Source organism: Mastomys coucha, unplaced genomic scaffold, assembly GCF_008632895.1.
Source record: "Mastomys coucha isolate ucsf_1 unplaced genomic scaffold, UCSF_Mcou_1 pScaffold6, whole genome shotgun sequence".
NCBI classification, from domain to species: Eukaryota; Metazoa; Chordata; class Mammalia; order Rodentia; family Muridae; genus Mastomys; species Mastomys coucha.
In genome coordinates, this window is record NW_022196912.1 from 44,234,131 (window position 1) to 44,260,065 (window position 25,935).

At 46.6% G+C, this 25,935-nt stretch overlaps 2 protein-coding genes, 1 long non-coding RNA gene and 1 other non-coding gene across 16 annotated transcripts in view; 1 reads left to right on the forward strand and 3 right to left on the reverse strand.

The window, feature by feature from the left end:
* Window positions 1-17,876, reverse strand: part of Dcdc2c (doublecortin domain containing 2C) — an 83,050-nt gene extending 65,174 nt beyond the window's left edge. For 5 of the 13 annotated variants that reach the window (XM_031356308.1, XM_031356307.1, XM_031356312.1 and 2 more), the window contains exons 1-4: window positions 17,039-17,874; window positions 15,933-15,984; window positions 7,710-7,786; window positions 2,252-2,380 (exon numbers count right to left, since the gene is read on the reverse strand). In XM_031356308.1, the coding sequence (XP_031212168.1) occupies window positions 2,252-2,380; window positions 7,710-7,786; window positions 15,933-15,984; window positions 17,039-17,325 (545 nt within the window). In that variant the 5' untranslated portion in view covers window positions 17,326-17,874. Of the gene's footprint in view, window positions 1-2,251; window positions 2,381-7,709; window positions 7,787-15,932; window positions 15,985-17,038 lie in introns of all 13 variants that reach the window. The other 8 variants (XM_031356305.1, XM_031356304.1, XM_031356311.1 and 5 more) reach the window with 4 other exon arrangements.
* LOC116081317 lies at window positions 12,479-12,619 on the reverse strand. The gene has a single exon (XR_004114816.1). It is a non-coding gene; the product is annotated as a small nucleolar RNA SNORA48 (small nucleolar RNA).
* On the forward strand, window positions 17,496-22,008 carry LOC116080074. Its single transcript, XR_004114303.1, has 2 exons — window positions 17,496-17,573; window positions 21,520-22,008. It is a non-coding gene; the product is annotated as an uncharacterized LOC116080074 (long non-coding RNA).
* Allc (allantoicase) overlaps window positions 18,578-25,935 on the reverse strand; it is a 32,841-nt gene continuing 25,483 nt past the window's right edge. The window contains exons 8-12 of the mRNA XM_031356318.1: window positions 24,624-24,779; window positions 23,991-24,064; window positions 21,854-21,962; window positions 19,912-20,036; window positions 18,578-18,870 (exon numbers count right to left, since the gene is read on the reverse strand). Coding sequence (XP_031212178.1) covers window positions 18,661-18,870; window positions 19,912-20,036; window positions 21,854-21,962; window positions 23,991-24,064; window positions 24,624-24,779 — 674 coding nt within the window. The 3' untranslated portion in view covers window positions 18,578-18,660. The remainder of the gene's footprint in view (window positions 18,871-19,911; window positions 20,037-21,853; window positions 21,963-23,990; window positions 24,065-24,623; window positions 24,780-25,935) is intronic.

Consider the following 25,935-nt stretch of genomic DNA (forward strand, 5'->3'; position numbering starts at 1 on the left):
AGACAGCTACAATGTACTTACATATAATAAATAAATAAATAAATAAATAAATAAATAAATAAATAAATCTTTTAAAAAAAGAATGGATACAGAAACAGATCTCTGTGTGGAAGACTCAAGGAAAATGTGGGAATAAATATGATGTATAAGAAAAGCTATGGCATGGGGGTGAGAAGATATGCTAATATCCAAATTAAAAGTATCTAAAAACTAAGTTAAAATAAGACAGGAAAGGATGAATGTTTGACGATAAAAGACTAAATTTTAGGAGCTGGCAAGATAGCTCAGCGGTTAAGAGCACTCACTGACGACTGCTCCTCTGAAGGTCCTGAGTTCAAATCCCAGCAACCATATGGTGGCTCACAATTACCTGTAATGAGATCTGATCCCCTCTTCTGGCATGTCTGAAGACAGCTACAGTGTACTTATGTATAATAATAAATAAATCTTTTTTTAAAAAAAAAAGACTAAATTTCAAAATTAAAGATGGATGTTTAGGATTAAAGGAATCTAGAGAGGCTCAAAGAAAGAGCCAAGAAAGCTCACCTCTGGGCTCCCTCAGCACGATGCTGAGTATGGGCCCTGCACAGAATGAGTGCACAGCACACAGAGAAGCTCAACTAGTACTAGAGTAAGAATTTTGCAAATGAAAAATATTTGAACAAGTGAGGTCATGTAACTAAATACCATACTTTATATCACAAAATATCAGCTCAGCATTAGGCATGGCAATGGGAAGCATTCTACATATGTTATTGTTAATGAAGCTTACTAATTGGGGAATTTAGGGTCTGGGGAGATGGTAACGTGTTTGCCTTGCAAACATGAGGACCTGAGATCAGTCAGTCTTTAGAGCCACAGGAGAAAGCCAAGCATGACCTATAGAACTTCTTTCTAGCAGGTACACACAGCTGTCACACTAGGCTGGGACTTAGGGAGGGGACCTTCATCTTCCTTCCTGTCCTCCATTCCAGCATCTCCAGGCTTACCTTTAGTCACTATCCCAAGACCACCTCCATTCCCTAGTCGTTTCCCACCTCCCCTCTCAGCCTTTCCTTCTAGCCCATCTCCATTTCCTTGTGACTCTCCTGCCTCAATGTACAGAACGGCTTCTCTCTACCAGAACCCCATACTCACCACACTTGGCTGGGACCCATCCCACAGCCACCATACTTGGCTAGGATCCAGATTGGGCAACACCAACCAAAAGGGGGACATCCAACAAAGATGAGACTGGATAGCCACACCAAGAAATCCCTCAAACATCGTAATTCCAGATGCCTAGATCCCAGCCCAAAAACACAAACAAGAACAACCAAGACAATATGGCTTCTACACTGACAGGTGAAGTCCTTCCCACCATGCACATACCTATTCATGCTTTACCAACCACCACCACTGCTCCTCCGCTAGCACATACAGCATGCCCCAGCTGGATGAAGCACTGAGCACTTAGGTAAACTTTTACAAACAGCTAACATCACCACTTTCCAAGTGAGGAAAAGTGGATGTTCCTAGGGTCACAAAGTTCAGACGGTAGAAAAGAGATTTGACCCTGAAGCCCTGGCTAGAGGCTGTGGTGCTAGGCTAACTCCTTTGAACTATTTTGCCCTGTATAAACAAAACTTTCTTACTCATCTTCTATGTCTTGCCTCGAAGACTGATTCCTCACGTGGTCTCCCAACTTCTGCAGGCCACCACCAACTATAGCAACTCCTCTAACTAACTGCTGCTCACCTAAGAGGTTCTGGGAAGCAAGGTTCCTTACTGCCGTTGTTGTTGTCATTGTCATTGTTGTTGTTGTTTGCACGATGAAGGGTATGTGTGTGCTATGGTAGTCAGAGGAGAACTTTGCAGGGTCAGTCCTCTCCTTTCACCCTCACAAGGGCTCCAGGGATCAAACTCAGATCATCAAGCATGTATGGCAAGCACTTTGCCCACTGAGGCTCTTCTTTGTAATGCCATGCCTTCTGCACAGCTCAATGTTTGTTGAATAGATTAATGAAACCAGCTTAAAATAAAGGTAGAACAGCTGGGCAGTGGTGGCGCACGCCTTTAATCCCAGCACTTGGGAGGCAGAGGCAGGTGGATTTCTGAGTTCAAGGCCAGGCTGGTCTACAGAGTGAGTTCCAGAACAACCAGGGCTACATAGAGAAACCCTGTCTCAGAAAAAAAAAATTTTTAAAAATAAAAGTAGAACACCCAGTTCTCCCCACCCCCAACCCTTAACCCCCACATGAGAGCACCTTACTTTCGAACTCCTCCCAGAGGAAAGACTTTTTCTCCGATCGTGGCCAGCACGCTATTCCAATCCGACAGGCTGAATTTTGGTATAATAATTTTTATAGGAGGGATAAATAATCTTCCATTTGTGAAAACACTGTAAGGGTAAGAAGAAAAAGCATCATTACTGCCTTAAAATTGAGGAGTGACACTATATTAAAAAAAAAAATGTATTTACAGAAACGCAAAAACATTCTGATACACTGATTAACCCTTAACAGTACATAAAGTCCTACAGAACAATCTTCATGTCCACTGACACAATGATTTTAGGACAGGACTGTTTTGTTTTGCACTACACTGCACTGCAATGGGATGGGGTCTCATATAGCCCAGACTGGTCTCAAGCTCCCTGTGCGGCCAAGAATGACCTTGAACTTCTGGTGCTCCTGTCTTCACCTCCAAGCACTGATATTACAGGCATATGCCACTGCTTCTGGCTTATGAATTGCTAGGGATGGAGCCTAGGGCTTCCTGCATATGAGGCCACATGGTTAACAACTGAGCTCTGTGCACAGCTTGGAATGCTTCTTTTTATATACCTAAAGGTGCCAAAATGAATGTGACATAATTATACTTCCCAAAAATACATTTCCTATGGTGAGTAAATTAGAAAAAAAAGTCACATCCAGATAGAAAATGAAAAATAGAGATTATATGTGCAAGATGTCCCTTGTTATAGAGCCTAGACAGACACTCGATAGCAATGCTGTACGATCCTCTGAACAGTCGACAAAACACCCAGCCTCACTCCCAGTCTTCAGCAATAAGACCCCAATGAGCTTCATTTATGATTGCTGTGTGGGAAGAGGGGTACTGAGAAGCTCTTCAAAGCTCAACCAATGTTCCTATTTCATTTGCTTTGCCCAGCAATCACCACTCCTTGGGAATAGTTTCAAAGACTCATAATTTGCCTTAAAATAAGGTAACACATAGACCATGTGTGGTGGTACACACTTGTAATTCCAGCACATGAGAAGCTGAGGCAGGAAGATCTTAACTTCTAAGCTAACTTGGACCATATAGAACCTGGTTTTTTGTTTGTTTGTTTGTTTGTTTGTTTGTTTGTTTTATTTTTTCTAAGGCATAACATACAAGGTTTGTTTCTTTTAGGCTATTCTTTAACAGTGTGTGAGTTCAACTTTACAACTCAGACTTGGAAACTTCTGGAAGTTTCTTTATGTTACTTGCTGATCTATCTATCTATCTATCTATCTATCTATCTATCTATCTATCTCTCGCTTGTTTGCTTATTGTGGAAGAGGGCTTTTTCTTGAATAGGAATAACTTAGACTATGATAAAGCAACCCAAACACTTTTACTCAAGAACCAATTCAAGTTGCAAGCTGAGTTGAATCGGAAAGTTCTCAATACTAAAGTCAAAGCCATGGTGTCTAGAGCTGATTCAAGAATGATATGACTCCATCTCTCACCACCCATCCCTGCTGGACAGTGAGCTTTTAGTACAGGTCTCCATCAGTCTCTTGGTTGTCTCTGACCTGGCATATAGAGCAAATACCCCAGCAGAGTGCAGGGGTCAGATGAAGCACAGGACAGCTGAACTTTCTGCTCTCTTTGAGTCTCAGCTTCCCCACTTCCAAAACTGGAAAACTAGTACATCCTGAAGAATTCACAACAGCCGCTAATAAGTCAGCCACAAATGGACCCCAGTTTGTGGAAGCTCTGCTATTGTCTCAGAAAAGTGGTGCAATTAAAAGGGAAGAGAAGGCCTTAGTGAACAAAGCACAGGCTGAGCAAATGTGAGTGCCAAGTTTGGGTCCCTAGTGTCTGCATGAAAGCTGAGAAGATCTAGCAGTGTTCGTAAACCCAACACTTGGAAAGTGGATATGGGGATAAGAATCAGCATGCTCAAAGCTCAGTGAGTGACCCAGGGCCAGTCTCAACATATGTGATCATGTATGAACATGCATGCATACATGCACAAAAACCAAACCAAAAAAAAAGATAGGAAGGGCTAAGAAGATGGTTCCATCACCAAGTACTTGCCTTGCAAGCATGAGAACCTCAGTTTGGAGCCCAGAACCCATATATACATATATACATACATACATACATACATACATACATACATACATACATACAAGCATATATATGAAATGGATGAGCTAGGCATGATGGCTAGCACTGGGAAGAGAGAGGCAGATCCCCTAGGGCTTGCTGGCCAGCCAGGCTAGCCTACTTGACAAGTTCCACACCACTGAGAGACTATCTCAAAAACAAAGGAGGATGGCATCTGAATGACAACAGAAGCTGTCCTTTGTCCTCCACATGTAGGTACACATGCACCTACACACATGAGAACACACACATGCACAGTAGGACACATAGTACCAAAAACTCATGAGACACTCATAAGTGAACCGACTAATCAATATGTCAAAACCAGCACCATCTTCCAGTAGCTTCCAAACACAGGACTAACCCCCCAGGCCCCACTTCAAGCCCCGGGCATGATGAGACTCCTCTTCTCCCTTGGGAGAGACCCCTTTGTTACGCTTCCCAAAAGGCACAAAAGCACACAGCCCAAGTAAGCAAGCTCACACTTGAGAGGAATTGGACAGGGAAAGACCAGAGGTTTAGTGTGTTCAGATGATCAGCGGGCAGCCTCAAAGCCTATTACAAGAGTCATTTACACATCTCACAATATGAGTCCTCACTGCAGAAAGGACAAATGACAGATACTGTAGACTAGTGGTGGTTTGGAACTCTTAAGCTTTTATCTTGACCAGCAGTTATCCTTACTTCTTCTACCACAAATACAGCCTCAACACATCCTGTGATATGGTGCAGGGAGAAGGGAGATATCCCTGGTCTCCTCCTCCACAGGAATAGGTGGATTTTATTCTATGACCAACAGCAAAGACCACCCTGACACGTGTGACTTCTAAGTGTTTCCCAATCACTTCTGCCACAATCCCTCCAAGACCAAGACACCAAAGTTGTCTACGTGGGTAAACCACCACCACCACTCCTAGAGGAGACACTCACCACATTGGCCAAGCAACTCAACTCACATGGGATTCCACATGCTTCCACTCTGTCTTAGTTAGGGTTTTGCTGCTGGGAACAGGCACTGTGACCAAGGCAAATCTTATAAGGACAACATTTAATTGAGACTGGCTTACAGGTTCAGAGGTTGAGTCCATTATCATCAAGGCAAGAGCATGGCAGCACCCAGGCAATCATGGCATAGGAGAAGCTGAGAGTTCAACATTTTCTTCCAAAAGCAAACAGGAGCAGCCTGACTTCCAGGGAGCTAGGATAAAGGCCTTAAAGCCCATGCCCATAATGACACACTTCCTCCAACAAGGCCACACCTCCTAATAGTGCCACTCTCTGGCCTAAGCATATTCAAACTATCACATATTCATTGCATACACTGATGTTAAACTTCAGGTCCAGGCCTCACAACTAAAATCTGAAGGACTGCTGAGATGGGCCAAGCCTTTCAACCTGAAGCTCTACCAAGAGCCTTGGGCAACTGACAATGGGCCAGGCAAACAGCTGCCTGAGAACTATACAGCAGACATGATGCTGACACAAGCAACCTTTACCCACGATCAAGAGCATGATCTTAACTGTCACCTTCTGTCCCTGCCGTCTTCTGCTCACCAACAGACCAAATATCTGCCTGCTAATGACCTCACTTCCTTAGCCTAAAACACTCTCCTATGCAGAGCGTGGAGTCCCTGGGAACCCACTCACAGTATTTAGAAACTTTTTTGCCAGCTCACTTCTAAGAAAGATTTTACTTCTCCACATAAAGTGAACTGAGAGTGTGGGCCCACCACAGAGCACCAGAGTTGATGGATGTCCTTACAGAGCAGTGATCTCAGAGACCAGAGCCAGGTCTCTCAACATAGAAAACTTTACATTTCTATGGTTACAACTATCTATGTGGTGTCCTTGTGTCCCACCAAGGAGCTCCAGGCTTTCTCTCCACAGAACAAAAGCCATGCTCCACAAACCATGCCAGCCTTGCCCATTCCATTGCAAGGAAAGGTCAGAGTCCTTCCTATCCTGAATGCCTGACACCGAATCCCTAACTTCTACATGCTGAGTTCTCCAGGCCAACATGATCAGCTTTTTCTGTGGTGGAAGGATGCTGCATTTAGATGGTTATTTGGGTCCATCTAGTGGAATTTCCCAGCACTCCAATCAGGAGGTGAAATACATCTCCTGCAAGAGTCACTGATATACTGGGCCTCAACCCCAAGCCGTAGCTACAGAAATGTGTATCTTCTTCAACCAGGACTCACAAGCAAGTTACGTTTCCTAAAGGTGTGATGTGATCTACAAAGATGTCTGCAAAACTTAGAACCACAGAACTTCCATTATTTTAGAGAAGCCTGGATATTTTTGGAACATTTTTAAACTGCACTTAGTGTATGTGCGTGTGTTTGTGCATGCACATATGTGTGCACATGTACCTGTGTGCACAAGTGTGTACTTGTACATGCCACAAAATTTGTGTGGAGATCAGAAAGCCACATTCAGGCATCAATTCTCTACTTCCACCATGTGAGTCCAAAGGATTGAACTGATTATCAGGTTCAAGAGCAAGCACCTTCACTCACTGAAGCAATGCCTCTAAACTTTTTTTTTAATTTATTTCACATTTGTTTGTGTGTGTATGAATGTGTACATATAGAACCAATGTGGAGATCAGGGAACAACAGCCTCTCAGAAGTCACTTCTAAGCTGGCACCTTTTAATGCTCACAAGTTGAACTCAGGTTGCCATACCTGTGGCCAGGTCTCTCTATCCACTGAACCATCTTGTCAGGCCCTTGGTGTTTTTGTTTTAAATAAGCTGTGTACTTAACCTTTCTCTGCACGTTTCTGCTCCCAGGAAGGCTCCCAGTGCTGAGATCCTGGTCCTCTGGGGACTTGTGCCTTTCAAGGGGTACTATGGGAACCCCTGGCCTGTGCTTCTAAATGATCCCTTCTAGAAACTGAAGGTGAGGGACTTCCAAGATAGGAGGGAGAAGCAAAGTTCTAACTGCCTCTCTGTTGTTGTTGTTGATGATGACGATGATGATGATGATGATGATGATGATGATGATGATGATGATGATGATGATGGTGGTGGTGGTGATGATGATGATGGTGATGGTGATGGTGATGATGATGATGATGATGATGATGATGATGATGATGATGATGATGATGATGATGATGATGATGTTGGTTTTCCTCAGGGAAGCTACTGCAGATGGTGACACCCTGACTGGACAGCATCCTCAGAGGAGGATACTTCAGGGTTGACCACAGAGAAGATGGTATGTGGTCAGAGAGATGGAGGAGAAGAGGAAGCAGAAGAGTAAGTGGCTGAGAACAGGTACCCCAGCTGGAAAACATTGCCTCTAAGGAGCTAGGATTTTGTAGTCATGACACTGAACTCACTTTATGTATCGGGATGTCCTGCTCTGTGTTTGCCACCTGGAAGGCACGTTGATGTCACAATGTACCACCGGCTTGATCTGCAAAACAAACCACAGGGCTCAGAGTTCAGTTTAGATGAGAAAACACTAGTCAATACCAACAATAAGGACAACACAACCCCAATACCACCAAGGTTATAGATCACCAAGGACAGGTCCCCAGGGACTCAGAGAGGTGGGTGTGTACCAGGGGTCCAACATCATTCCATTAGGTACCAGTAGGTGATGTAGGCTGAAGGTCATGAACTCCAAGTGCTGGGGAGCTGGAGGGAGACACAGAGAGTGTCAAGGGAAAGGGTTACAAAGTTGAGGAGGGGACGTGGCTCATACTACAGACAGACCCAGTGATGCACCCAATAAATGCATACTGGTAGCCAAGGTGTCCCTATGATCTGCTGGGAAAATTACGGGATGAGAAGTGGAGAAGGTGGCTTCCATTTTCAGACCACAAAATGGAGTACGGTGGCCAGGTGGGACATTCACCAAGCCTACAGGGCTCTTTCCTAAGAATGAATATACAGAGGCAAGTGGAGGGCCTTCTCAAGACTTCCCCTCAGGATGCTCAAATAGGAAGGAATTTGGGGGGCGCTGGCACAGGAGAACAAACGCTCTCTTCTTCCAGCCCACGGGCCAGGAATGCACAGGGAAGCCAAAGGAGGGGATGTGGAGAGTCAAGGCTACCCCTGTGCTGGGCAGAAGAGTGGCCTGGCACCCTAGGCCAGAGAACCTGTGGACCACTCCATGCTATCATGAGTTGCTACCACCACTGGTCTCTCTGTTCCTCAATCCACCATGTGAACAACATAGATCCCTTCTTCCCATCTCACCCATCTCACCCCTTGTCCCTGTATCCACTCATTAGGGTCGCACTGTCTGCCTCTCTTCCCACCTCACAACTCTTCTCTGGCCTGGTACAAGCTTTCCACTTCCTTCACTTGGGAATAGAGTCAGTCCTGCCTGTGTTCCACTTCCCTGTCACCACCACCACTGGGCAGCATCCAGCATGGTAGGTCCCACCTGGGGCATAAGGCCTCTAACATTGCATATCCCTGACCCATCAGCCTCTTTATCCTGTCAGTTGGAAACCCTACCTCATGTCCACATGGGCTGAAGGCTTGGTAGGGTAAGAGGGCCTGTGGCTCAGCATAATCCAGTTCTCCACTTCCTTGCGGTTACTGCCCTCCAAAGTTCAAAGTTACCTCCAGAGTGACACTGAAGAACCATCCCTCATGAACACCTCATGAAGCCTGGTGGCTTTCCTGTCTCACGCTATCACTGTATGGGGTGCTGTCTCTGTAGGACTGTCCTATGTTCCTCATACCTCACACCTCATACAATAACAGATGGACTCTTTCCACTCCTTAAATCTGCTAAGCTCCCTACTTCTCAGGCTGCTAAGCTACCACTTTATAATCCACATCTACCTAGAGGCACTGAAGAACTTTGGTCTGGCAAACACCTCCCTCCTACAGTTTCTATATGGGTCTTGAGACCAGGCTGGGGACCTTGTTTTTACTGAGACCTTTGCTCTACCAGTTCCCTGCTTTGCTCTGCCTGTCCAACAAGGGGAGTCATTGGCCTGTCCCAATCCTCACATCTTTCCCTCCCAAACTATCCCCACCTCAGCACTAGATAGCACATAGTCTGCTAATTTGGGGAGCTTGTCCAAACATCTAAATAAAAATTAAAAAGTTACCAATAAATTTACTTTAAAGACAGTGATAGACTGGGAAATAAGGGACAGCCCACCAAACAACAACACAGAGGCAAGAATGTACTGACCCTGAACACTGGGAACCACATTTAGAAGAAGGGAAGGCGTATGGCATTCCAGGCCTGAAGAGAGACTTTGACATGTACTATACCCATTGGCTACCAGTGGCCAGAACAGAGGCGTGGCCAGGAGGCAGAAATGGGACAAATCTCACAGACTCCCAGGTAGGAAGTCACAGGAGAGCTGGATGACCCAGATCAGATCTCAGCTCTAGCAGGCAGAGCTGAGTAACCTCTCCAAGTAGCAGTTCGCTAATTCTTACAGTGGAGATGACAGACCTCACAGAATGAGTGTTTTATAAAAGGCATTGTGTAGTGTAATAAGTACTATCATAGTGTAATAAGTACTTCAGATTAATATGAGAGTCCCTATCGTGCACAGGGGAAAAGAGGTGAGTACATTGAGACATCTCAGTCTTATTTTTGATCTAGGAGAATTACTGACCACCTCCACACATGTCCAATCTAGACCTCATCATAGATGATAACAGCAAGATCCACTTGTGTAACATTGAAGGTGAGGGGCGCTTGACCTCTTCCCACACCTGGCTCCTCTCAGCTAATCCACCAGGACCTCTGTCAGCTCTCAGAGCCATATCTAGGGCCTTGGTCCCTTGTCCTTCAACCATTCCTAGCCACTCAGTCCACATCTAGCTCTTCCTAACTCATCTCTTGCTGCCCAAACCTCGCGCGTGTGTGTGTGTGTGTGTGTGTGTGTGTGTGTGTTCTGCTCAAGTACGCAGGTGTATATGCGCATACATGTGGAAACAGAGGGCAAACCTGAGGTGTCGTTCCCCAGGACTACCACCTAGGATTGTATTTTTCAGATAGGATCTCTTGCTGGAACTTGGAGCTCATCAACTAATGAGTCACAGACTGGTTAGTCAGGAAGCCTTGGGGATCATCCTGTCTCCGTAAACTGGGTGGAAAGAGTATAAAAGCCAAAAGTCAAAAAAAAAAATTGCTACAAAATAACATTTTCCAGACAAAGACATTCCATTTATAAACTCACAGTAGCTGTGGTTGCCAGCATATGACCTATACAAGATCAGGCCAGCATAGAGAAGGGAGGGACCTAAGAGGCTCCATCCCAAGCTGGGGAGGTATTGTCAGTTTGACTGCTGGGAGATGCAATGTGGCACATAACCTGTTGCTTATGCTCCAATGGGAGGTACTCTATGCCCATGTGGGCAGCACTAATTAGTTTACAACTATGCACTACCAGACCCAGATTTTATTGTTTTGTTGTTTTTCTTCTTTTTTAAAACTTTTTACTGATTCTTTGTGAGTTTCAAATCATGCACCCCAGTCCTGCTCTTCTCCCCATCCCCCATATCTGCCCTTTGACCTTGTAACCTTCCCCCCAAAAAAATAAAACACACACAAACAGAAAGCACAGAAGACATCCTATCATGGAAACTGTAACATTTCAGTGTGTCCCATTAGTATATCTCTCAGTCCACACCTCTTCACTTCCAAATGTTCATTGCAATGAGTCATTGGTCTGGTTCAAGATCTCTGGCTTCTGTGACACCATCAATACTGCATCCTCATCAAGACTCCTCCTAGTTATCTTGTTGTTGCCTTGTATTATGGAGATAGATGTTTTGAAGTAGGCCATCTCAAAGCCCTGGATCTGAGCCTGGGTAGTAGTTGAGCTGCTCAGGCCACCAGCTCTCCCTTCTGGGCACCATCAGGGTGAGTGTTGCATCAGTGCTCTTGCTAGGCCACCAACACCATTTTCAGCAGGAGGCAGTGCTAGCTAGCTCTGCTTCTCTCATCCCTTCAGGGACAGCTCACTCACACCCATGCCTCCAGAGCCAGCTGCCCTGGGCTGCCAAGTCAAGGTATGGAGGTTCACTCTCCCAAGTGCTTCAGCTCTCTAAGTGCTGCAGCCAATGAAGGCCAGGGCCAGCTCACTGCTCTCATGACCCCAGGACCAGCTCTCCCAACTGCCACAGGTGATGATGGGAAAGTGGGAGGAGACATCGCCCCTGCACCCACACCACCTTAAGGCCAGCTCTCCAGCACTTCTCGGGACTGTCCAGACGAGGTTTAGGGCTTCCTCTTCCGAATGCTGTAGCTGGCGGAGGGGTAGGGCGAATTCTCCTGAGCTCACAACCCTGTGCGCAGCTTTCCCAATTGTTGTCAGAGGTGGTGGTAGTTGAGGGGTGCGGGGACTTCATCTCTGTACCCATGCCATCCTGTGGCAGACAAGTGACTGGCTCGGCTCACCCACACCCCGGCCATCAGGGACAGCTCCACTGTGCTGAGGCACAGGGCCAGAGCAAGGCAGAGGGCCCAAGTTCTTAAGTGCTGCCAGCAATGAGAAATGGGGCCAGCTCTCCATAGCTCTGCATCCAGTGAGGGACAGGGCCGGTTATACACAGCTCCTGGCATACAGGTGGTGCCCAGAGGCTGCCCAGACTAGGGATATTCCCAAGTTGTCTATTGGTAATATGAGACACAGACATCGACACCAATCCCTGCAACTGCATAGCCACAGACCCAGACATGGCCTCAGTGGCATCTCTGGCTGTGACCTCATCGTGGCCCCAGGTGGCAGGGCTGCTGACTCACAAAGGCTACTCTTCTCCATCCTTGAGTCTCTAGTTCAATCTCTCTTCATAACACTCAACCTGCTCCACTTCTCTTTCTCATCTGTTCTCCACATATTTGCACACTGTGGCAGCTCCTGCTGTAGGCTGGCCACACAGCTGACAGGCCCCTGGGTAACATCCTCCATCCATGCTGCAAGGTGTGTCGACAAGCAGGTGTCTATGGCCTACCCATGCCATGCACTGGAGGCCAAGCCAGCTGTGTGGGTGACATGGCAGTCTGCAGACCTCTGTCTGTCTTCTTCCTTCTGCACTGTGCTGCCTGGATTTGATTTGATTTGATTTGATTTGATTTGATTTGGCTTGGTTTGATTTGATTTGATTTGATTTGATTTGATTCTTACAAGTCCTACGCATAAAACATTGTTGGCCACCAAACCAGTCATCAAGCTAGATGAACAAAGGACTCTTATCTGCTCTGCCCCTGGCTGATATAAGAACATCACCACCAAGAAGACGTCTCTGCCCATTGCCAGGGGGATGCTGTTTCTTGAGACAGGATCTCACTCTGTAGACCTGGCTGACTCGGAGCTCTCAGATATCTACCTGCCTCTGTTTCCGGGGGCTGGGGTTTGATGGTATGTGCCATCAGACCCAGTGAGCCCCAGTTTGTTTGTTTGTTCATTTAATATGGTGCTAGCCTCAGCGTGGCAAACACTTTGCTGACAGACCTAACTCCCCAGATCCAACCCCTTCTTCCCAGTAAGCAGAGACTGGAACTCTGTCACTACCCATCTCATTCTCTGCACTGCAGCTGGCCTTCAAGGATTTTTGCCCTGTCTCTCTCCACCCTTGTTTGGTTTGGGGTTTGATTTTTTAGAATTTTTTATCATTGGGTTATTTCTATCACACACACACATATGTAAAATACATTTTTATTTAATATATGTAAATCATAGCTACCTCCCATGTGGTCCTCCCAACTCCTCCCCACTGCCCAAAACTCCCTTCCTAACCTTTATAGCTTTAAATAATCTACTGAGTCCAATTAATGCCGGGCAGCAACTGCCAATATCTCCTTAGCTAGGGAAGAAGCACCTCCCTTCTCTATAATGAAATGATGACTAGCTTGATGGTGTGCCAATCTTGTGCTTCCAACCGCAATGCTGAGAGCTCATGAGTAGAGTGGTCTTACTATGTCCAGAAGACACTGCTTTGTAGCAGTGCTCTCTGGTCTCTGGCTCTTAGAATCCTGAGGAGCTGGGAATGTGATGGTGACTCCCGTTTAGGGCTCTGAGCTCTCCACAGACACTTATTGTCTGCACTTTGACCCATTGCGAGTCTCTGCATTAGCAACCATTGACTGCATAGAGAGGCTTTTGTGGTGAGGCGCGAGAGCTGGACTGGCCTATGTGTGTAAAGCTAATTATTGAGAAGACAGCTTGCAGTGGCTCAGGTTTCATATTGCTTGTGCTTTTGTTTCATGCCTTACCCCATCCTTTCAAGTACGATCCTTTTTGGGATAGAGTCCTTCAACAGAATAACCCTAGTGCTGACCGGTGAGCAGCCTCCGAGGGGCTGTGGTAACTACCCATCAAGCTGAATGGACAGTGGATGAGGGAAAGGGACCAGGGTAAGTAGACGGCTCTTGGGCAACTGATCCAAAGTAAAGGAGTGCCAGTGAAGTCTGCAAAAAGCTTGCAAGCATTCACTGTTGCTCTGTTGTGTGTTGCAGACAAAACGTTGCACACCCGCATACCACGCTGGGAAAACTCAATTCCATGGATATCAGCAATGGGCACATGTTTACAGACCTGGTCTGAAAATAAATGAAACAGAAACTTTGCTCTGAGAAATTCCACTGGATGAAGACACCCTAGCATCAGCTTTCTGCTGGATTGCCTACAACATTGGAAACAATGGACTAATTGCTTTCTGATGTGTTGATGACTCCTTAGGCCCCATAGCACCTGCCTAATTAACTAATTGCAGCTATGAAGTACATCTTCTGGATTCTTGTTCCCAGTACCCCATGCAACCACGTCCTAGGAAGAGTGTCGCAGGTGTGGCTGCTGTCTGATAGAGAAGACGGTCTTGCTCACACTTGCCAGATCGCATGAGTCTCACACATCACTCACCTTGCCTGAGACTGGCAAACCCAATGGGCTATAGATCTACCTACTGCCCAAGGTAGGAAAACTAAGCCTATGTGGAGGATACAGACCTAAGCACGACCAAGGGCATATTTCTCACATGTGGCAACTGCCGTTTACCAACTAGCTCCATGTCCAGCTTCCACCTTCGAAGTACTGGGATTATAGTGCCAACTACTATTGGTAGCTCTAATTCCTTCATTCTAAGCAAGTTTTCTACCAACTGAGCTTTATCATTTGGCCCTCTCGTTTCATTTTTAAAGAAGGAAGGTCATGTACAGGCACCAGGCACACTATGGTGCACATACATACATGCAAGCAAAGCATTCATATACATAAACAATCTTTAAAAAAAAAAAGTTGACTGGCCTCCCTGGATCAGTCCAATATCACCTTGTATATTACATCTGCAACTCTGTGCAATCAAACTGCTTCTTTCTTTCCCAGAAGACTACATAGAGAAGTCTCACAAGGTCAGCCACCCTGAAGCAGTGAGGTCTGGAAACTGAGACAGGTCAAAACTCACTTGCAGCATACCATCTCCCGAGAGGAAAGGCAGCTCTTGGAAGACATTGGTTTTTGCAGCCCTGTCCCTGACTTTGCGTGACACTGTGGACTCCTGGCATGCACACAGGTAAGTGTAGCTGAGGTTCATGTGGGGTCAGTCTATATGAGCGTCAGTGTTCATCTTTTGGGACATGTTGCAGTTCTTTTACACTAAAAATGACAAGGCATGAGACTGTGAAGATGGCTCAGTCAATAAAGCAATTGCCATGCAAGTGTGAGGACCTGAGTTTGAACCCCTGGGACCCCTTGGAATGTCTGTGACCCAGCATTCCTGCAGGTATATGGGAAGCAGAGATGAGAAAATCCCTACAATCCCTAAAGCTAGCCAGCCAGGCTCACACAAAGGCTAAGCGACCTTATCTCAAACAAGGTGGAAGGCAAGAACACTGGAGGTCGTCAGAAACCTCTACACATGTGCCAGCACAGGTGACACGACATACACATGGTCCCACTAACACATACAGATATACACACACATAGACAACTTTTTGATGCTGAGTTGTGTGACTGAGCCTATTTCATGTGCTTTGTATAGTCCTCTCTGGGAGGCTGGGAAGGGTGCAGGGGTCCACTGCTCAGCCTAGCTGTGCCTACAGAGGCATCTTCACCACCAAGTACCTGAAGCCTCTCTTTTCACCAACAGTGAGAATGTGTATGATGAGGGACACACAAGAACAACAACAACAACAACGGTCTTGGAGGACTTCACCCTCCTGAACCTCTTCAATTATACCCTTTAAAAGGAGTGGGGGGTAAGCAAATGATAGCCAGCCATTCCCCGGTTGGTGATCTTCCCCTCCCTGCCAGGCTCTAAGGAAGACCATTGTGAAAAGAGTAAGGGGGGGGGGGGAGAAAAAGCTGAAAACCTCCAGGGGACCAACAAGGCTAGAGGGGGTTGGAGGGGTTCACCTAAGCTTGAGCAGAGGGGTATTCACCCTGGTTACTCAGCCCTTTCCCTACGTGGTCCAATCAAATGTTTGGACTATCAGGTCTTCAAATTACAACAAACATAAGGAAGGCAGGAAAACCCGTAAAGCCAAACGGCGGGTCATGAAAAAGCTTAAAGCGTTGATCAAATCTGTCCCCAAAGTGGCCTAATTCAGCTCATCTTATTAGTTAGTCTCAAGTACTTACTTCTTTCAACTTTCTCATCTTTGGAGGTTTTCTGGGAACTATATGAATATAGCTGAGAAAAAAAAAAAGAAGAAGAAATCATAGTTAGAAAGACAATGTTCACGCTGACCCGTGTACCCTCCACCCAGTGGAGCCAGTGTCAGCAATGAAGCAGATAACCCCACAAGTCAGAAATTAGTCCATGTCAGCATGCAATGGCATCATGACATGGGACACCTCACATCAACATGCGATGGCATCATGACATGTGACACCTCCAGCTGTGTTAACCGGCCTGTGGAACTCTCTCCAGTGACATGACTCTCCCCTCAGATGAACGTACTCATTAGAGTAACTTAAAAAGAATGTTCTAAGGTTGGGGAGATGACTTGGTAGTTAAGAGCACTGACTGTCCTTCCAGAGGAGCCAGGTTCAGTTCTCAGCACCCACGTGGTAACTCCCAACCATCTGTAACTCCAGAAGGACAGACGCTGTGAAATCCCCAGATTTGATTTCCACAGTGCATTCATAACCATCTCCCAGCAAGCTGCTCTGTGAAGAAAGACCTTTCATCCACGGGGGAGAAACCCCAGGACTGCTAGCCTAGTCACTTACAACCGTCTGCTAGCCACACAATTAGAATCTTATTATCTGGTGAATATTAATTTTAACTGCTCAGTGGCTCAGCAGTTACAGAGCCTAAGGCACCTTACCTGTGCCAGTGGAGAAGCGTTTCCTAGTTTTATTTAGCAGACAGGAGCTCAATTTCACATGTCATTAACTTAGAGGTAAAGAATATGAAGCCTAAACGGTTCTTTGTGTTGAACTCACCCGCAAATACCATGCATCTATTTCATAACAACAAAATCTCCTAGATAAGACAAATGAATCTGTACCCCGTTGCCGCTCCCTTGAATTCTCTGAACCCCACGTTCTGTGTGTGGCCTAGAGCCACGGTCTATCTGTGACTCCTGCTGCCAGATGCCCCGGATGAGGCCCCAAGTGGGGTTTGGTGGCTCCTGAGAGCAGAGTGAGGCCCTGGGTGAGGTGGACTGTGTGCAGAGGGCTAGGTGAGGGGTGCTGCTGCATTGGACTGGGTAGGAAGAGGTTTCAGGGGCTACACTTACTCCAGCTTCTTGAAGCGCTCCCGGCCCGCAGCCACGTACTTGCCACCGGTCTGCACCGCGTCCAGTCCGAGCACCGGGTGGCCGCGCGTGGGCGTGTAGAGCCGCCGCACACCGAAGGGCACGTCCACCTGCTCGGTCAGCTGCTCCAGCAGAGCCTCGAAGTTGGCTACACGGCGCCGGGAGAACACGAACTTGCGGCCTACATAGAACTGGTCCCCGTTGCGGTACACCAAGATGGTCTTGGCAGGTGTGGTGTCCACCAGCGCATAGGGCCCGCGAGTGCCCATGGCCACTGCTTGCTTCCCTCGGGATACGCAGAACTGTGCAAGGAGGCGCCCAGCACACCCACGGGCTCCCTCGGGTTGCGGGCCACAGGCGGGACCGGACTGCCTGGCTAATGGGTCCTGAGCCTGCAGCACACAGCTGACGTCCAGGGGCGATTGTGACTGGGCGGGCAGGAGAGGGGCGACAGAGCCAGCCAGGACATGGGACCAGGGACATGAAAGATGCAGAGAGGGTTCAGAATGCAGACAAGGTGAGAACAGAGAAACAGGTTGGGAGCAGCATCAAACAGAGAGTTGAGTGGTCTGAACTGGAGAACCCTCAAAAGCGAGGACATAGATCTAGGAGGGATGTGAAACAGAGAACCATGGCTGGGAGGATGCTGGAAGAGTTCAGTCAGGTGAGGGGCCACAAAAAGAAACGGGAAAGCCTAGTGAGGTGGCACTTGCCGCTAATTTCAGTGTTTGGGAGACAGAGGCAGGAAAATCTCTGAGAGTTCGAGGCCAGAATGGTCTGTAGAGAGAGTTCCAGGCCAGCCAGGAGTACATAGTAAGAAGATGCTAGAGGGAGTGGGAGGAACGAGAACGAGAGAGCAAGCAAGAGAGAGAGAGAGCGCGCGAGAGCAAGAGCGAAAGCGAGAGCAAGAACCGCAAGCACCAGAGAGCTGAAGTGATAGAGCTCAGGGAAGAGGAGAAAGAGATAAGGAGGTGCTGGGCCAAGAGTACCCATCCTGACCTCCCCGCATGCTACTGGCCTTCCATTATGAAGAAGGGAGCAGAGCCTTCTGACGGCTAACACTGGGGGTTGCTGGAAGCAGATCACCTCTGAGCCTTACTTCTTGCCTTTACCCCACATTTGGCTAAGGCTCCAGCTCAGCACCACATAGAGTTATGTAAGGGACTGTGTCTGCCATGGCCTCTAGTACCCAGCACACCAAATGTGACACTTCAGGGAGGGGGCCTTTGGATCCCTACCCAGGATAAAGACAAGCCAATTGTTTCATGTGTGGATAATTCTAGGAATACTTCCCCCCAAAAAAGTTTTTGTATGCTTAAACAAGATCTCAAAGCCATAGGTGAAGCATTTATTATCTCTTGACTCTACAAACAAATGGTTCAGAAAACTGATATTTATCAACATTTTGAAGTGTTTTTCCAAAAAAAAAAAAAAGTGCTTCTTCGGGAGGCTATCCCACTGTTTAAAGTTATGGCTAATTTTTAAGACACCAGCCAGGTGGCAACAGGAGACCAAGACCAGTTTGTGGGGTGATCGTTTTATTGGCACCACCAGGAATTCGGAACACTGAAGACAGTGGGTGTGTACTGCGGTGGATGAGCTCTTTAAAGATTCGCCCTGAAGCCCGTTTTCAGGGAGAACCTGAGCATGGGCTTCTCCCGGAAGGGCCGCAGCAAGCAGATGGAACTAGGGAAGCCCTTGAGGCGGAGGCGGCTCACACCGCCGTCGGGGGCGATAGTAATCCTGGCATGAGTGATGACATCCTGAAGCTCCAGGGTCAGACTGTCCAACAAGTGATTTTGGTTGGGAATGAGCTGAGGAAGAAAAGGCAGATGCAAGGTCCTTGTGGAAGGGTTTCGTGGGACTTCCCCAGTGCGGTCAGTCTGGTTTGGTCTTAGGGAGCTTTAAGACACGCTTCTCAGTAAGAATCTGGCCTACCAGAAATCGGCTAGTGGGGAAAGGGCACCCACATGACAATGACTGATGACATGTTCAAGCGTATTTCTTAGCAAGCAGATGAATTAATCAAGTGGAAGAGGAGGTAAGCTGCTGTCTTCATGGTTACATAGAACCTCACCCCACCATGGTGATCATTTTGCTGGTCCAAGACACTCTAACATATATGAGGGCATCCATCCTATACATGGGTACAGCATGATAACTGTAAGTGTGCCAGGCACCCTTCTAACAAGTTAAATATACTATAAAAGCACATGCCTGTGTATGCATTCTTAGCACACTCTTAGCATGATGGGTTTTTGTTTTGTTTTAGCAAAATTTGATTGTAAGGCATGCAAAAGAAACAGAGTCCACTGTCTTCTGTGGAAAACAAAGCTGTGGCTTTTTATAGTATATTAACTTTACTGTCAAACTGAACAAAGGCTTATAGGAAAGTGTTTCTGAAGAACTATAGTCCCAGCTCCTTGGGAGGCAGAGGCAGGAGGATTACAAGTTCAAGCCTGGCCTGTGATACTCATCAAGCCTGTCTCTAAAAGTAAAAAAGAGGGCTAGTTGTGCAGCTTAGAGATAAGGAGACGTGTAGGGGTGGAGCTCAGTGGAAGGGAGATATGCAGGGGTGGAGCTCAGTGGTAGGGAGATGTGCAGGGGTGGAGCTCAGTGGTAGGGAGATGTGCAGGGGTGGAGCTCAGTGGTAGGGAGATGTGCAAGGGTGGAGCTCAGTGATAGGGAGATGTGTAGGGATGGAACTCAGTGGAAGGGAGATGTGCAGGGGTGGAGCTCAGTGGTAGGGAGATGTGTAGGGATGGAACTCAATGGTAGAGAGATGCATAGCATGTGCAAGATCCCAAGTTCCTCCACAAACTGAGGGTCAGTCCTTCAAACTGCACCCCACAAACCTTGGTGACTGGAAGTAATGACTTCCACTTATGGGCGGGAAGGTTCCACTTCTGCCTGATCATGTCTTCCTCTTCCAGTGTGGTCAGGATGCACCCATCCACTTTGCAGCTGTCGGGACAATTGCCTGTTGGAGGAAATAGAAACGTGGACACTGTTTCCTTCAGCATACCTCAGCTTCTAGAACACAAGTAATTCAATCAGATCAAACCCCAGTAATGGGCTGGGAAGATAGCTCAGTGGTAGAACACTTGCCTGGTGTGTGAGGCCCTAGGTTCAAGTCCCAGAACAGGAACAACAACTAAATTCAAGACCAAGCCAGAAGTCTTTCTAAAGAAAAAAAGTGTAGTGAAGGAGAAAGGAAGGAATGCAGTTGGACTGCCTTGTGGAGTACAGAAATGTGTGCAGTTCAGATGAATGAGAAGCAGCCAGCCGTGCGTTGGCTGGATGTATTCATACTTCGAAAGTTGGAAGTACTTGATAAGCATCATAGACTGCAAACTAAATCTCTTACTTACTGCTACATAACATCTGAAATCATGATGGACCCACCCAGACACAATGTCATTTTGTAATGTGACAATAAAAAAGAAATCCTGGAGCTGGAGAGGTGGCCCAGCAGTTAAGAGTACTTCATGTTCTTCCAGAGCACCCGAATTCAGCTTCCAGAACATACATTAGGTAGCTCACAACTGCCATTAGCTCCAGCTCCAGGGGAGTCTGAACCCCAGCTACCCACCATGGTACCTGCAGAGTCACACCTCCTATACATAAAAAAATTAAATTAAATTAAAAATGTTTAAGATATATTTTATATATGTGAGTATACAATCACTCTCTTCAGACACTCCAGAAGAAGGCATTTGGATGCCATTACAGATGGTTGTGAGCAACCGTGTGGTTGCTGAAGATTGAATTCAGGACCTCTGGAAGAGCAGTCAGGGCCCTTAACTGGTGAGTCATCTCTCCAGCCCAAAAATAAATAAATTTTTAATGTGATTAAAAAGACAAAGAAAAAGAAGAGTGGTTGTAATTGTAAGCTACACAAGTGGGTGCTGAGTCTAAATCAAACATACTGCGCCCCAGGCTGGCTGGGTGAAAAGAATACAGCCTTAAGTCTCTATTTTCTTTGGAACTTCATTCAGTGTGCAAAGGTCAGAGGCCCTAGGAGAAGGGCCACATATTCCTATGGGGAGTACTCTAAGATGGAGACTCTGAACCCTGGCAGAAACCCCTTACTACCTGCATGCACCTTCTGTGGTTCATCTCGAGAGAGAGTAGCCTGGCATGTGGGTCATTTGTGATTCCAGAATTCAGGGTGAACATTAGAGCAGCCCTATCTATCTGTCTCTGATGTGTGCATATGTATGTTCACTAAGCTATGTACCCTTGATCCAACTGAATATAACTTATTATGTTATTGATACCAAGGATACTGTAATGCTCCCTCCTTCCTGAGTCCTACAAGAAATCCCAAGGGTCTGGCAACTTATATTCATGACCTATTTGGAGCACAAATGACTAGGATTTACTGCTGTTGTCTTTGACTAAACTCCCTCACACGCAAAACACTAGTACTACTGCATCAACCTCTCTGCTTTTCTCACAAGGTTTTGTACCTTCCAAGGGGAACCTGCCTCACATCAACCTGGAATCTCATGTGGGTCATGGCCTGTCTCTGTCAGTCTCTAGCTCACAGCCTGGAAAGTCAGGACAAGCTCTGCCCTAGAGCTGCAGCCTTCTCCCTTTCATAGCTTTCTAAGAAGAAGACCCTCAGAGCCATGCAGCCAATCAAGAGATACCGGACGACAGATTAGAGGGACCCTCCTCAAAGCCGCACAGCTGAATGGGAAGAGCAACACTCCAGTGAACAGCCACAGCTCCTGTTACCTGTAGAGTGATCCTGCCAGCTGTGCGGCACCGCCTGCCCTGCCAAGAGCTCACCTTTAAAGTACTTCGTATCAATTTCGATTTGAGTGATGACTCCAGGATGTGCTAATCGGAACACTGCCCACTCACAACCCGGGACATGGAGCAGGCCATTCTCATTACCCTGGAATTGAAAATAAACAATAAATCAAAAGCCAGCTTGAGTTTGAGAAAGCCAACCTAAGCTCCAGCAAGAGAAGCTCACATATATCATATTGTATTTACTACAAACAAGCCAAGTGTGTAACTTCGGCACTTGGGAAAAAGAAACAAGAGGGTCAGGAGTTCAAGGCCAGCCTGTCTAACTGGGACCTGGTTAACACACATGCACCGCACACATGCACATACACACTCTCATGTACCCACGTGCACGTACACACTCACACACACACACACACACACAGGTGCACACACACCACACGCGCACACATGCTATGACCAATGTCTATACGCTTCTTGTGTGTAAATTGTTCCCTTGCCTCTTTGATCGTCGTGTCACCTCATTCTACTCAGCAAATTTTTATAAGTTTCTGATACAATTTCTATGTCAATGCCAAGTTCATGAAGAATGTTACAAGCACAGAGATGCTGACCTACTTCAGCCTGTGGATTCTCTAACTTCTTTGACCGTCCAAAGCTGACTTTCCTAGTCAGCATCTATCATCATAACCATTGGCCTCTGAACCTTGTTTCTCCAAGGGGGGGTTTTTTGTATCTGGAAGGACTCAGTGACAGAAAATCAAACCCCCAGAGAGAGGAGCAGCTATAAGTTTTAATAGGATTTGCAAACCAAATGGGGTTTGGGTTTGGTTTGGTCAATGTTTCATTAAACTGCTAGATTGGCTCTAACACCCTAACAGGGAATGGTCACAGACCCACCAAAGCTATCTCACCCTAGGGAACATGGATCTTAAAAGGGCATCTAATCCAGCTCTTCCAACAAAATTTATTCATCTCTTTTTGCATCATTAACCTTTAGATTCTGAGGGAGCAGCAAATTTGGCTCAGCTGATAGAGGCACTTGCTCCAGGATCTGGACTTCAATAACTAAATCCACACAGTGGAGGGAGGAACCCAGGGGCTGGTGAGATGGCTCAGTGGGTAAGAGCACTGACTGCTCTTCCGAAGGTCCTGAGTTCAAATCCCAACAACCACATGGTGGCTCACAACCACCTATAATGAGATCTGACACCCTCTTCTGGTGTGTCTAAAGACAGCTACAGTGTACTTACATATAATCAAATAAATCTTTAAAAAAAAGAGAGAGAGGGAGGAACCCAAGGCTGACAATTAACTAATTCATTAATTAAAGAAGATAATTTTGATTCTTTTCTTTCTTTAGTAAATAAATAGAATATCCAAAAAATTGACTAGAGTGGCCAACAAGATGGGTTTAGTCTTCTAGTAAAATTTAGTATACTACTGTACCAGATAGAATAGTGGAAACACAGTAGGAATCTTGAAAAAATATAGAGAACAACAACAAAAACTTAGACCATAAATTATACAGGTTTGTGGGCCTTTGGTTTGGTTTGGTTTGGTTTCAGGGATTCTGTTGGCTTATGTTTTGAGACATGGTAACACAGGCTAGCCTAGAGCTCCCTGTGCTTTACCTGGTTTCATTCCTGTTGCTAGAACGTTCTAACAGCAGCACAAGGAAGACAGGGTTTATCAGCTGACCATTCCCTGCCAGCAGCATCGTCAAAGCAGGAACACAAGCAGCTGACCACATAGTATTCACATCATGCTGCCAGTTTGATTGGTACTCAGATAGCCTTCTGTCCTCTAATTCAGTCCAAGGCCCAAAACCAAGGAATGGTGCTATGCACATGGTCTGGGTCCTACATTAATTAACAATCAAAGCAATCTCTCCCCAGGACATGCTCATAGGCCAGTCTCCTCTAGATAATTCCTAAGATTCTCTTCTCGAGTGATTCTAGGTTATGTCAAGTTAACCGTTAAAACTAATGCTCAAAGTAACCACAGATGGCTTTGAACTCCTGATCCTCCTGCCTCTATCTCCCCAGAGAGCCAAGACGCCCAGCTCAAGCAGCTCCCTCATGAAGTGCGCTTCTCCATGATGTAACGTGAAAGAAGCATTATTTAAACATTTTCTATAAAAACTCCAAACTACAGGCGTTGCTGGTCTTACTTCTAACACTGGGGGTCTGTCCAGTCTTCTTGCAGTTTCCCAACCATCTGCTATAGACTTGGGTTCGCCGACACCTACAGGAAATAGCTGGGGTTAATGGACTGACCTTTGATTTCATTTGAATGTGGGAATGGGTTGCTGTCATTAAATTTCACATCCCACAATCCCAAGTATCACTACATAAATTAATTTTAGTAGAGTTGGTATTTCTATGAATTCATAGCACAAGACTGATTTAATTAATTTTTCCCTTATAGCAGCTATTAGGGCTGAAATTAAGGACTGTGACTTTTTTTTTCTTTTTTTGAATTTTCGAGACATGGTTGTTCTGTGTAACAGACCTGCCTGTTTTGGATCTTGCTCTGCAGACCAGGCTGGCCTCAGACTCACAGAGATTCACCTGCGGCTGCCACCCAAGTGCTGGGATTAAAGGCATGCACCACTACTGCCCAACAGGACCATGACTCTTGCTGACCCACTGACCCACTCCATATCACAAAGACATATAAAAGGTATTACTCTCATTCTCTGAAAGGGCCCCCCTGACCTGGGGCATCATTCCAGCCATGCCCAGCTTGCAAGGCTGGAGCCCACACTCCTACATGAAGTCCGACTCCTGGGATTCCCACTCACCTATCATATTATTTGGATGTCCAAAGTGTGCATTACTAAATCCTACACAGACACCCCCAAAAGCAATGGCCACCAGGTCTACAGGTTCCGTGGAATCCAATGCAGCCCAGTCCCTCTGTCCAGTACCGTACACTCGAAGGCGTGCAACACCACCATCTGAGAAGGAAAAGTGCCTGAGTTACTGTTGGAAAAGCTAGCTGTTGGTGTGTCATGGACCCTAGGGGCATGTTGGCCTTCTCCTATCCCCTTTCCCTCTAGGCTTACAACACACCAGGCCCACTGCCCCGGGCCACTGCAGTGGACACTGCCCCAGGTCCCTGCAGCAGACACTGCCTTGTACCTGAGCAAATTTTTCAGGTCTTCCACACTACTTGTCATTCTTGGCCCCCAAGTATCATGATCCCAAAAATGCCTTCGCTTGCCTTCAGTACCCTTCTACCCATTCCCTAGGCCCCTGTCTAACTCGCCAGGTAACCGTTTATCATGGCTCCCCTGTTCCTTCACCCTATAGTTCTAATGGTAGCCTGGTGTTACTAGTTTTGTTTTCATTTCTGTAAATCTCTGCTAATGCTGATGCCGCAGACACAGCAGTATAAAATCCCTGCAGGGCAGACCAGTTACAGACTGTATCATATCCACGCAGTTCCCAGCACGTGGCAGAGCACCAGCGACCTGATGAAACCGCTCCAGTAAAGTCAAAATCCAACTGAAAATTGTCCATAGTGTGCTTGGGGGTGGGAGAGGTGGTTCGGCACTCAGGAGCACTCAATGCTATAGCAGAAGACAGGAGTTCAGGACCCAGCAACCACACTGTGTGGCTCACAACCACCTGTAACTCCAGCTCCAGACAATCCAACGCCCTCTTCTAGCCCCCATAGGCACTTGCATACATGTGTGCATACACACAGGGGGTGAGGGGCATTTAAAACACATTTGGTGTCAGAAGCAAACACTGCTGACCCTAAGACACCCAAGGTGCTGCTCTGCAGGGCATGGGACACAAACGATGGTCCTTGGAAAAGCTACTCACTTACAAGCTGCTCAGCCTGACACAAGGCAAGAGTACAAGCAAACAGCTGTCCAGTGTCACTCACAACCCCTGATCCTCATAGACAAACCTCCTTCTTTGTCAGGGTGTGGCTTTCTGGGAGGCAAAAGCCAAGCAGTTTTTGCAAAGACATTCATGTCATTTAACCAAATGCTGAATCTGAGAACCGTATATTTAAATATTTAAAAGAATTGGTGACAAAACGGCAATCAACAAATTGGGAAAAGATCTTTACCAATCCTATATCTGATAGAGGGCTAATAT